Source organism: Hyaena hyaena, unplaced genomic scaffold (assembly GCF_003009895.1).
Source record: "Hyaena hyaena isolate Hyena2069 unplaced genomic scaffold, ASM300989v1 scaffold_306, whole genome shotgun sequence".
NCBI lineage: Eukaryota > Metazoa > Chordata > Mammalia > Carnivora > Hyaenidae > Hyaena > Hyaena hyaena.
This window is the reverse complement of record NW_024080935.1, coordinates 1,677,314-1,690,192: the sequence shown is the minus strand read 5'-3', so window position 1 is coordinate 1,690,192 and position 12,879 is coordinate 1,677,314. Positions and strand designations below refer to the sequence as shown.

The 12,879-nt window shown below is 49.3% G+C and overlaps 1 protein-coding gene across 1 annotated transcript in view; it reads left to right on the top strand.

Moving 5' to 3' along the window:
- The window catches only part of LOC120242289 (cardiotrophin-2-like), a 17,852-nt gene extending 4,973 nt beyond the window's left edge, over window positions 1-12,879 (top strand). Inside the window, exons 4-5 of the mRNA XM_039247955.1 lie at window positions 10,809-10,968; window positions 12,421-12,879. Coding sequence (XP_039103886.1) covers window positions 10,809-10,968; window positions 12,421-12,879 — 619 coding nt within the window. The remainder of the gene's footprint in view (window positions 1-10,808; window positions 10,969-12,420) is intronic.

The following is a 12,879-nucleotide window of genomic DNA, read 5'->3' as shown; positions in this document are numbered from 1 at the left end:
AAAAAAAAAAAAAAAAAAAAAAAAAAAAAAAAAAAAAAAAAAAAAATAAAATAAAATATAAAGATGATAAACCTCAAGGGGCGCCTGGGTGGCTCAGGCGGTTAAGCGTCGGACTTCCCCTTGGGTCATGATCTCACGGTTTGTGACTTGGAGCCCCGTGTCAGGCTCTGTGCTGACAGCTCAGAGCCTCGAGCCTGCTTTTGATTCTCTGTCTCCCTCTCTCTCTGCCCCTCCCCTGCTCATGCTCTCTCTCATTCTCAAAAGTGAATAAATGTTTAAAAAAAAAAAGATGACAGATTTCAAAACTCAGTGAACTCAAGGAATACGGCACTCATGAGCCCCTTTTCATTTGTACAAAAATGATGGTTATTTTCTGTCAACCTTATTTATGCATTTTGTATAAGCCACTTTGCAAGAACGACTTAAGACCACTCGGTGGTGGTGTTTTCCTTTCCGAGGGCCTAGCCTATAGGACTACAGACCAGTTTTGGAAGCAGGTCGGACCACTCAGTCTCTAGTGGGGAACTGCTAAAAAGGAAAGGAGGGCACCTGTGTGCTTTCAGAACTCTTTGCAACCTTGGAATGAGCGCACTGAATTCAGGAGCTGGGAGCAGCCCATTTATCCTGAGGTTCCTTTTGAGCAGTGGCTGCTCTTCCTTCCGTATCTCTTCTGGATCTCTATAAACATTCATTGCTTCCACATCAGCCAGGATAGACTAGGTTATATTGTAGTAATAAATGATGCCCAAGTTTGGTGGCTTATAACAATGGTCTGTTTCTTGCTCATTCTGCATATCTAGCCGGGGGGGAGGGCAGTCTGCTCATTCTAGTCACTCAGGAAACAGGCTCCATCTTTTTTTTTTTTTTAATTTTTTATTTATTTCCAAGAGAGAGAGACAGTGTGAGCAGGGGAAGGTCAGGGAGAGAGGGAGATACAGAATCTGAAGCAGGATCCAGGCTCTGAGCTTGCTGTCAGCACAGAGCCCTATGCGGGGCTCGAACCCACAAACTGTGAGATCATGACCTGAGCTGAAGTTGGATGCTTAACCGACTGAGCCACCCAGGCACTCCGGAAACAGGTTCCATCTTGATGTGACTCCATTTGACAGTTCTGCTCACGTTGTATTGACCAGTCCATAACCTTACCTAACTTCAAAGGGGCAGAAAAAAGATCTCTCCACATGCCTGGAAGAAGAACTGGGATACTTATGAGCAACCTCAATGCCAAATACAGCTTCTTAAGGGTCCTAGGGAAAGCTGGTGTCACCATACAGAGGATTTTCTGGGCAAGCACTCAGTACAAGGTAACAAGTGAACTCTTGCTGTCTTACGGTTTGGCAACATCCATGTGAAGTAGGGAGGAGTCTGATATACATTGAACTATAGTGGACAAGTGAACAGAAAATGCCTCTGTGAGAGGTTGATGGTCATCCCTGGGATCAATCATCACAGAAAGCAAGGTGCCCCAGAGGCTGCCTGGATCTGATTAGTGAAGATCCCAGAAGTGAAATGCTCAGCCATGGGTGTGGCTTCAGGTGGCCACAGAAACCTTCAGTAGAGGGGCGCCTGGGTGGCTTAGTTGGTTGAGCTTCCAACTTTTGCTTAGGTCATGATCTCGCGGTTCGTGGGTTCGAGCCCCGCGTTGGGCTCTGTGCTGACTGCCAGCTCAGAGCCTGGAGCCTGTTTCAGCCTGTGACTCCCTCTCTCTCTGACCCTCCCCTGCTCACGCTGTCTCTCTCTCTCTCTCTCCTAGAAATAAATTAAAAAAAACATTAAAAAAATTAAAAAAAAAAAAAAGAAACCTTCAGTAGAGCTCTTGCTAGTGTTCCCAGAGAATCTGATGTCAACGGTAAGCTGAGTTTCTCCTGGTAGCATGGATTGTCATGTAGCATGGACTACCGATAGAAATTTCTCCCCGAGCCTCTTCAAATTTATCATGTAGATAATATGACATTTCTTTTTGCAGCTGTTCCCTTCTATTTGGGAGTGAGAATCTATGCTCTAAGTGGGTTCCTGCACCAAGGGCTCAGGACATAGTAAGAGTCCCCACCCTTTTTTTTTCATTTTTTAAAAATGTTTATTTATTCTTGAGAAAGAGAGAGAGAGCATAAGCGGGGGGAGGGCAGAGAGAGAGGGAGACACAGAATCCAAAGTAGTTTCCAGGCTCTGAGCTGTCAGCAGAGTCTGATGTGGGGCTCTAACTCACGAACAGTGAGATCATGACCTGAGCCAAAATCGGACACTTAACTGACTGAGCCACCCAGGCGCCTCTCCCCACCTTTTTAATGTTTTTTTTTTTTTGTTTTTTTTTGTGTTTTTTTTTTTTTTATTTCTAGGAGAGAGAGAGAGAGACAGTGTGAGCAGGGGAGGATCAGAGAGAGAGGGAGACACAGACTCCGAAACAGGCTCCAGGCTCTGGGCTGGCAGTCAGCACAGAGCCCGACGCGGGGCTCGAACCCATGAACCGCGAGATCATGACCTGAGTGAAAGTCGGACGCTTAACCGACTAAGCCACCCGGGCGCCCCTCTCCCCCCCTTTTTAAAATGTAAGCTCTGTGCCCAATATGAGACTGACACTCATGACCCAGAGATCAAGAGTCGCATGCTCTACCAGCTGAACCATCCAGGCACCCTTAAAAGGTTCCCTTTTTAAGATGCTAAATTTTAGGGGTGCCTGGGTGGCTCAGTCAGTTAAGTGTCCTACTTCAGCTCAGGTCATAATCTTGCGGTTTGTGGGTTCGGGCCTCACATTGGGCTCTGCACTGACGGCTCAGAGCCTGGAGCCTGCTTCAGATTCTGTGTCTCCCTCTCTCTCTGTGCCCTTCCCCTGCTTGTGCTCACGTGCTCTCTCTTTCTCTCTCAAAAATAAATAAATAAGCATTTTTTAAAAAGGTGCTAAATTATATATATATATATACACACATAAATATCTATATTTTTTACCACAATTAAAACCTTAAAATTTTAAAAAAGATTTTCCTTAAGTTAGTGTGAGAACTAGGGGCAATGCAGAGTGGATTCCTTTCTAGGTTAGATAGAAAGGGCATGCTCTTTTCTTGAAAAAAGCTATTTGAAGATAAAATCTAGTTAAACCAAGAGATGAGTCCACATAAAAAATCATTGATTGCCATTAGAAATATTTTAATCAGTCCAAGACTAAACAGTTAAGGAAATTAAGGTTACAGAATAGAATATACTATAAATGTTATAAATATTTAAAAAAACTAAAACTAGTAATATAACAAAAATGTGGATATAGGGAAAAACAGTGAGAGGAACATTAAGAATTAAATTGCAATGGCTAATGTGGCAGGAAGTCACCTAGTCCTGTTACTTTTATGTATGTATTTATTTATTTATATTTTTTAAGTTAGGTAATTGTGAGCGAGCACAAGGGGTGGGGGAGGGACAGACAGAGAGAGAGGGAGAGAGAGAATCCCAAGCAGGCATTACACTGTCAACACAGAGCCCAATGTGGGGCTGGAACCCATGAACTATGAGATCATGACCTGAGCCAAAATGAAGAATCAGATACTTAACCAACTGAGCCACCTGGGTGCCCAGTCCTTAGGCTTTAAATGTGTATTTAAAAAAAAAAAATTAGTGTTTTATTTTATTTTTGAGAGAGAGAAAGACAGCATGAGCAAGGGAGGGTCAGAGAGAGAGGGAGACACAGAATCCGAAGCAGGCTCGAGGCTCTGAGCTGGCTGTCAGCACAGAGCCCGACACGGGGCTCCAACTTGTCAACCACGAGATCATGACCTGAGCTGAAGCCGGACTGAGCCACCCAGGCCCCCCCCTCCCCTATTTTAAATGCCCCTTTTATCATAGCCTGTATTCCTATGTATACATGGGTCTATTCCTGGTTTTTCTGTTCTGTTCCATTGGCCTACTTGTCCAGTTCCACATCTCTCTCACATAGTGTTTAAGATAATATACTTTGGGGTAGTTTTTCTTATTGGGTAGAGTCTGAACATTTGACTAGACCCTGTTTATGTGTTACTTCTTTGGGAAATTAAGGTCACACAGTGAAGATTCAATATACAGCTGCTGAGCATAGGACAGCTCTGCTGGCTCTCTACTTTTTCCCAGTGGAGAAACACCCTAATCCTAATCGCCCATCAAACTCTACTCCTAAAACACCACTTGTTACGCCTCTTCCCCTGGCCCTCCTCCCGAAGCCTAGGTCTGTTCAGGAAGCAAAGGCCAAGTTTGGCTGGATTGCAGATGTTGCCAACGACTTGGGTGGGACTGGGTTACGACATACAGGCAGGTCACCAGTGGATCTGTGTCTGTCACTTGGCCATCATGGTGTCCAACCAGCATGGGGACAGCTGGTGGTGCAGGTATTGGGACAGCAAAGGAGAGTCATCTGGGGAGTAGCCCAAACATTGGAGCCAGTCCTGAGTTCAAGGTGTGTACAATTCATTCTCTGTCTGATCCTGGCAAGTCACTGAACCCCTCTAAACCTCATTAGTAACCATAAAACCTATTTCCCAGGGTTGTTACAAGGATTACGTGAGATAATGTCTAGGTATAGAGTGACTGATAAAAAATAGGATTCTTTTCTTTCTCACCTTCTCATGTCATTCCTTCCTGGATCTCATCTTCAAAATTGGGATGCCAGCCCTTGTCAGATAACCCTGAAGGGAAACAGAGGCTGTGGGGAAGGCTCATGAACTGGAAAGTGGCAAGCCTCAGAGATTGTAGGTGATGAAAATAATAAGAGCCCTGGCTCTGGAGCCTGAGTTCAAATCCTAGCACTGCTCCCTGCTAACCATATGACCCTGAGGTGATCAGTTAACTTTGGTGTGCCTTAATCTCCTCATCTGTGAAATGGGAAGACAGTAGTATCCACTCCATGGGGCTCTGTAAAGGAAGCACGAGGTAGTGTACAGAAGGGCTTCGAACAACACCAGGCCCCTCGGAAGCGCTGGAGAAACGTTGGAGACGATGAGGCTGAGCTGCCAGGCTGCGGGCCCCAGGACAGGCGCCCAGCCTCCCCGGCTACAAGCTGGGCTCTGGAACAGTGCTGCAGAGGGCCTTGGGGTTTGAACAGAGCGGGCTGCGCTCCTCACCCCAATGATCCCTGCACTGGGGGCCTCTCTTCCAAGAGCCCTCAACACCCCGCCGTCCTGCCACCCCATTAGGATGAGGCGCTGACTTGGCTGCTCCGAGAGATCAGATGCCCTTCTCGGTAGACCAGCCTCCTTGGCTCAGCTTTGCCGAGCCACTAGCTGGAACTGTTACGTTTGTCTTCCTTCACCGGACACTCACTGAGGCGCCTCCTTTGTACATGGCCTGGTGCTGGGGCTGCAGAGCTGACAAGTCCCTGCCTCCTGTCACACTGGGGAGACAGATTGGGAGACCAAGAACTACAACATATGGTGATCAGTAAATGGAAAGGGGAAACTGGGCGCCCGTGGATATCCGGAGGGACCGGAGGAGACAGGGAAAGCCTCCCAGAGGAGGTAAAACCCGAGTCGAAGGTTAAAATAGGAGATTGTGTTGGTGAAGGAGGAGCGGGAGAGCTCTCTATACACGGAGGGTTACCTAGGGAAGGCCTGGTGTTGAGCGGCCCTATAAGTAGGTTGCAGGGCAAAGGCAGTAGGTGGGGGAAGCAAGACGTGAGTCGCAAGGCTGCCCAGGAACTAGGGGACTGCAGGCCTCGAAGGGCAGGCTGCAGAGTTTGGACTGTGGCCTGAGGCCACGGAGGAGTCAAGGGAGATGTGGAGATGGTGGGAGAGGGCAAGGTGACTCTTGCTCTCCCCAGCCTGTCCTACCTCACCAACCACCAGTCTCTTTGCTCTCTCTGCTGGCCTTGATTGTTCCTGAAAACTGTCCCATCTGAGGACTGTTTTACTTGCTGTTCTCTTTGCCTGGAGAGGTAGGGGTGCAAATGGGGGTGGGCTTACTATTGGGGTCAGGGTGAGGATCTGGTCTGAAGTTCACATTTATTTGCTCTGAATGGGTCTCATTATATGACCTGCTGGATGACACTGGGTCATGCTTGAGTGTCCTGGGAAAGGGATCCTTGGGAACATATGTATGGCCTGTGAGGACTGGCCTCCAAACATGGGGTTGTGCAGCATCAAGGCTTTTGCCATTGGTTGGAGGCTTTATGTGCCATTGGAGTGCCTTGGTGGCCTGGGAGGAGCAGAGGTCAAGGTGCTTGGTGGGTGGGGGCAGCGAGAGCCTGGGTAGAGGGAATTTTTACCCAGTTTGCAGATGAGGAAAGAAACTGAGGCTCAGAGAGGTTGGGGGGTGGCCCCAGCTGGTGACGGACAAAGGCAGGACTCGCACCCAAGTCTGCTGGCTCCTAAGTTGCGGGGCGGGGGGGGGAGTGATCCCCGGGCAGCAGCTTTTGGTGAGACCAAAACAGAGATGGACACAGATGGCCCGTGAGGTGGGTCCGGACAGGGTGGCAGAGCTGATGACCTTTGCCAAGACAGACGCCTTGGGATAAAGCTGGGCCTGGGGTGGGGCCCAGTTCCTGCAGCTGCGAAGGGAACCTAGGGGTCGAGAGAGAAAGTGAAGCCCTCAAGAGAAGCAGGACATGATAGGGTCAGGTGAGGGTGAGCCTGCCCTCTCCGGTGAGGCCCAGCCCCACGTCCACCGTCCACCTGTGAATAGCACCAGATCGAGTATCTGCCTTCCTCTTCCCTCCCCCCAGCCTGCCCTCCTCCTCTGCCACCTCCCCCTTCATTACCTGGCCTGGCCTACGCCTCAGTGCACCCACTCAAAGGGCCTAGGCTAATCCCCTGACATCACTGTCTGCCTAGCACAGGCCCCTTCTGGCAGCCCTGGCAGCTCCTGGCCTCTGAGACCCGATTTAGGATCCCCCACCTCAGAGCCCATCTTTCCTTCCACCTCCTCCCTCTTTCAGCTCACAGGTCCGAGGGGACAACCCAGAAAGGGCCCAAGCTGGGGGGCAGGAGTCTAGGATCTATTCTGGCCTTGCTGTGTGACTCTGGGTAAGTAGCTGTCCCTCTCTGAGCCTCAGGCTCCTTATCTAAATCTCCTCACCCCTCTCCCCCCAAACTAATCACATCAACCTATTTTGGCTTCTTCTTAGCACTTTGTTGCTTCAGGAAAAAAAAAAATTTTTTTTTTTTATCAGTTCACATGGTTGTTGTGAATTCTGGGCTGTGTACCCTGTGAGGCAGGGCCATTTTATGATTCGCCCTGGTACCAGCACACAGTAGAGGTTCCATCAGTATCTGCTGATTGAATGTATACAGGATGAATGAATGAACAGATGTATCTCCTGCCTTTGCAAGAAGGGTATGGGCCTTTTTCCTCCAGACTAGGGAAGAAGGTAGAGCAATATTCCATCCCCTGACTGGATAAAAGCAGGGTAGGGGTCTGCCTGAGCACTCTGACCTAGAGGGTGGGCAGGCGCTGAGAACTCAACAATGCTCCCTTATGGAGAGACTGGGAAAGCTCTGAAGAAGGACCAGAACCCAGCACCTATCTCCCCATACCCCTCTCTGCCACAAGGCTTCCCCAGCTAGAAAGGGTCTTAGGTGTGTGTCTAATGTATCTGTTATGTGCTGTGTTTGGGCAGAGGGCAGCCACTGGCCCAAGATCTTCCAGAACAGCAGAGACTAAAACGTGGCTAGATCTCAGGACATCAGACCTCCTGCTGCATGTGTGTCTGTGTGCACACACGTGACCATGGTGTGTGAACACCCCGTATCTGTACATGTCTGCTCTGCACACGTGCCTCTGGCGGGGCCCCTGGGTGTGGCTATGTGTTCACCTGTCTGCATGCATCTTTACGGACACATCTGCACTTGTGTGTCAGACTCTCCCTGTGTAACATGTGTAGGCCTGGCAGGGTGTGTGTGATTCAGTATACGTGTAGGCACGTCCATTAGAGTGTCAGCTCCCTGAGGGCAGAGGGTTTTGTTGGACGTGTTCCGGTCCTATCCGAGCACCTGGAACAGGGAGCAGCACACAGCACACGTACTTAAAAGAATGAACGTATGCAAGTGTGCTCACACGTCTGGCGTGTGCTCATGTGCCAGCCTGTGCGTAGACGTGCACGTGACCCTGTGTCTAAGGGTGTACCTGGGTGCTGCTCACGTGCCACCATCCCATGCCTCTTCCAAACTCCTCGGAGTGGGGGAGCCGGGGCTCAATGCCCAATGCACGGTCCCCGTGGGGCGGGGCAGGGGGCCGCCTCCTCAAGAGAAACTGGATCCCAGGACGTGCGGAGCAGCAGGGAGCAGGGCGGCCCCTTTGTCCCCCGATAATCCCCTCCCCGCCTTTGACCCCTCCCTCCCAGCCACCAGGGTTTAAGGTTGAGTTTGGGGGCTGTAGGGGACTAGGGTGTCACCTCAGTGTCCCCTTCTCTGCCTGTCCCTTGCTTCTGGGGCTTCTGCACCTGCGCCCCTGACACACACACCCTCCAGGGTGTGACTCCCTCTTGGGCGGCCTCAGGGCTCAGCCCAGGTATAAAGCCACCCGAGGGGCAGGCGGACAGGTGCACCAGAAGAACCCAGAGACTGGAGAAAGGAAGGAACCAAGGAGAGAGCATGAGCTGTCTGCTAGGTGAGTGAGGGGGAGTGCCAGGGTCTAGAGAGCAGGAGGGAAGGGGGTACTCACTGGCCCCTCGGCCCATATGACTCCTGCCCTGGCTGTCTGCATGCTAGGAACCTCCAAATCCTTACATGCAGAAGGCTTCATTCATCATTCATTACTTCATTCAAGAGATATTTATTGAACGCCTATTATGTGCTGGGTAGTTTTCTAAGCATTTGGGGACACAGCAGTGAACAGACAAAAATCTATGGTCTCATGGAGATTTCATTCTATAGACAGATGCTACAAGGCCTAAGTAAGGAAATTATAATGGCTGTGTGATCACAGGTGAGTGCCATGTCCCAAGTTTGTTGAATGAATGGGTGAATGAATGGGCCTTCACTTTCAGTCTTCTCTTCCCTTAAGGTCTGAATTTAGGGAACTCGGGAATGCAGAAAGGGGAACAAAGGAGGCCTCTCCCCTCCCTTGCTTCCTCCTGGTGACCTTAGGTAATTCCTCTCCTCCCCGAACCTCACACTGGGAACATAACTGGGCCTACCCTTTAGAGGAACAATTTGCAGCATTTCCTCAAATTTAAAATGAGCACATCCTCCAATCCAGATATTCCCACTTTGAAAAGTGCCCAAAGAGCCTGGGGTAAGGATGTTCATGGCAGCATTCATTCATTCACCAATTATTTATTAAGCTCTGTGCTAGGTGCTGGGACCAGCAGCAAATGAACCAGGGGAAGTTTCTCCTTTCCTGGAGCCACCATTCTAGGGGGAGAGACAGAAACAATCAAGTAGACAAAGAAATAAATGAAATAGCAAATCTCTGAAGACCATAAATCAGGGAGAGGAAGGGGCTTTTGGGATGCAGTCAGGACAGCTTATCTGAATTGAGGCCTGAAGAACAAGACGGAGCCAGCCTTGGGAAGGTTTGGGGTGGTCCTGTGGCCCCAGCAAGGGCCAAGGCCTGAGGGGGAATCCTGTAGAGCAGGTGGGAAGCCTATATGGAGGGTTAGCCTTGTAGGCCACGGGGCTTTGCCTTACACACTTTCACTGTGTAAGGTGGGAGCAGAGGGAGCGTTCAGGCAGAGAGAGGAGGGATTTAGTTGGACTGAGGGAGTTGGGGGGTGGAAACTAAGGGTGAAAGCAGAGACCAGGGGTGAGGCTGCTATAATAGTCCAGGTGAGAAGTGCTGGTGGCTGGGACTCAGGTGGTAGCAATGGAAGGAGGGAAAAGGAAGTGGATGCTGGATACATCTTTTCAAGTTTTAAAACTTTTTATTGAAAATAACAAATAGAAAGGTGTACAACTCATTAAGTGTACAGCTCGATGAAGTTTTCACAAAGTGATCATATCCTCGTCATGAGCACTCAGATCAAGAAACACAGACCTGCACTGGCTACCTTTTAAGGACAGAGTCTATAGGATTTACCGTGGGGGTGAATGTGGAGAGCAAGAGAGAATGAGGCATCAAAGAGGGGACTCCATGTTTTGACCTGAGCAACTGGAAGAACAGAAGCGGCTTTGGCTCAAATGGGGAAAACTAGGGGAAGAGGCTAGAAGGGGAATCGAGAGTGAGTATTAGATATTTTGAGTTGAGAATCTTATTAATATCCAAGGGAAAGTGTCAAGCAGGAAGGTGAACACATGGGTCTGGAGTTCAGGGGAATGTTCTGGCTGGAAATAATCTATTTACAGGGTGATTCTGCCCAGACTTGGATACACAAGGCTGTTGCAGGCTACAAAGTCTGTGGCCACTTGAGGAATTGTTACAAAGAATGAATGAACCGGGGCACCTGGGTGGCTCAGTTGGTTAAGCGTCTGACTCCTGATTTCAGCTTAGGTCATGATCTCATGGTTCGTGAGTTGAAGCCCCACGTCAGGCTCTGCACTGACAGGGTAGAACCTGTTTGGGTTCTCTCTCCCTCTCTCTTTGCCCTTCCTCTGCTCTCTCTCAAAATAAATAAATAAACATTAAGAAAAAAAGAAAGAATGGGGGCGCCTGGGTGGCTTAGTCGGTTAAGCGTCCGACTTTCGCTTAGGTCATGATCTCGCGATTCGTGGGTTCGAGCCCCGCATCGGGCTCTGTGCTGACTGCCAGCTCAGAGCCTGGAGCCTATTTCAGATTCTGTGTCTCCCTCTCTCTCTGACCCTCCCCTGCTCACGCTGTCTCTCTCTCTCTCTCTCTCTCTCCTAGAAATAAATAAAAATATAAAAAAAAAAAAAAAGAAAGAAAGAATGAATGAACCAGCAGGTAGGCTCAGGAATGTGATCTGACCTCCGATTTCCTCTGGCAGCCCCCCTCTGCCTGCTGACGCTGCTGCTGCCACCCCTCAGGCCGGGGGCCCCCATTTCCCCAGCTGAGCCCATCAGTCAAGCCTACAGCCTGGCCCTCTACATGCAGAAGAATACGTCAACATTGCTGCAGACTTACGTGAGTGACACTGGGGACAATCAGGGGATGAAGGGAGGGGGAAACTGACCTCCTGACCCAGCCCTAAGTAGGAGAAGCAGAGCAAGTCCGGGAGAAGGCTCCACCATGAGTCTGAGGGTACAGGCGCTCTGTCAACTAGACTCACTCAAACACTGTCACTGGTGGCTGGTGACCTTGGGCCAGTCATTCCTTCCCTCTCTCTCTCTCTCGGTGGGTCTCAGCTTCCTCATCTGCGAAATGGAATTGTGATCCTGCTTCTGCAGATTTTCAGGACTGTTACAAGATTCAAAGACAGCACATACAGAGAAAGGCTTTACAGGGTCATAATTGTTTCTACAATCACCACGTGCTAGGTACTTACTTGAGCCACGTGCTATGCTGCGCACTCAGCCCGTTATCTTGCTGATTCTTCAAACAGTTCTGAGAAAGAGAATTAGAATCCACTTTACAGATAAGGAAACTGAGTTTTAGAGAGGGTGAATAATTTGCCTAAGGTCACACAGCTAATCACTGGCAGTGCCAATCCTCCCGCACCACCCCCACACTGTCTATAAGTTCAAACTAGCAGCATCCTGCTAGCTGAATCTGACCTAACAGATGTTTTCTGTTTGAGCCATGAAATACTTGTTCAAATTTTGAACATGACCGCCTGTCTAAAACAGGCACAGGGACCCTCCTGGCCCTTCCTCACCCCATCTTGGCTCTGTCTTCTTCCTCCAGTTACACAATCCACCTGGTTCCTGGAGGCCCTAGGATTTGTGACTCCTCCCCTGTGCAATATTCCAGGCCCACATGAAGTTACTAAATCTAGTTTCGGGTCCCCTAGCTCCTGCCATTCCCTGGGTAGCTTTGGGCACCCTGAGCCTCAGTTTCTCCACCTGTAAAATAGTGATGGAGGACTAGGGAGGCTATCAATTTGGGGATTTATCAGTGTGCACTAAGATTCTGTGGGTCTAAGTTTATGGCGGCAAGAACTTTATTAGAGAAGGCACTCGACTAAATTGAATAATGTTAACAATTGTTTATTAACGATTATGATAAAATCAATAAGCATAAACTAAATGCTATAAAGATACATATAGACTATAACTACATTACCAATGATATATTTAGACTGAAAATAGTATAATAAGTAACATAATCATAGTGTCATGATATTAATGTAATATAGTGGCTTATTGTGCCCTTATTGTATGCCAGGTGGTGGGCTAAGTGCTTTATATATATTACTTCTGATCATTTTCACAATGATACTGACGCATGGGAATTACTGAAGCCGTGATTCAAAATTGTACAATTTGTACCTGAAACCGGAACCTAATAGAGCCCAGGGTCTGTGCTAGGACATCCCACTAACCCCTCCCCCTGGGAAGATGTCAGGCTTATAGAAGGCAGATGTGAAGTCAGTACCACTTAAGTCCCCTCATTCCATTCTGTCTGTTTCTCATGCAGCTCCAGTACCAGGGCAGTCCTTTTAGTGACCCTGGCTTCTCAGCCCCTGAGCTTCAGCTCAGCAGCCTGCCTCCTGCCACCGTCTCCTTTAAGACTTGGCATGCCCTGGATGATGGGGAGCGGCTGGGCCATGCCCAGGGGGCCTTCCTGGCCTTAACCCAGCACCTCCAGCTCGTAGGAGATGACCAGAGAGACCTGAACCCTGGCAGTCCTATTCTACTGGCTCAGCTCGGAGCTGCAAGACTCAGGGCCCAAGGCCTACTGGGCAACATGGCTGCCATCATGACTGCGCTGGGCCTGCCCATCCCCCCAGAAGAGGATACTCTCGGTGTTGTCGCCTTTGGAGCTTCAGCCTTTGAGAGGAAATGTCGAGGCTATGTCGTGACCCGGGAATACGGCCACTGGACAGACCGAGCTGTGAGGGACTTGGCTCTGCTCAAGGCCAAATACCCTGGATAG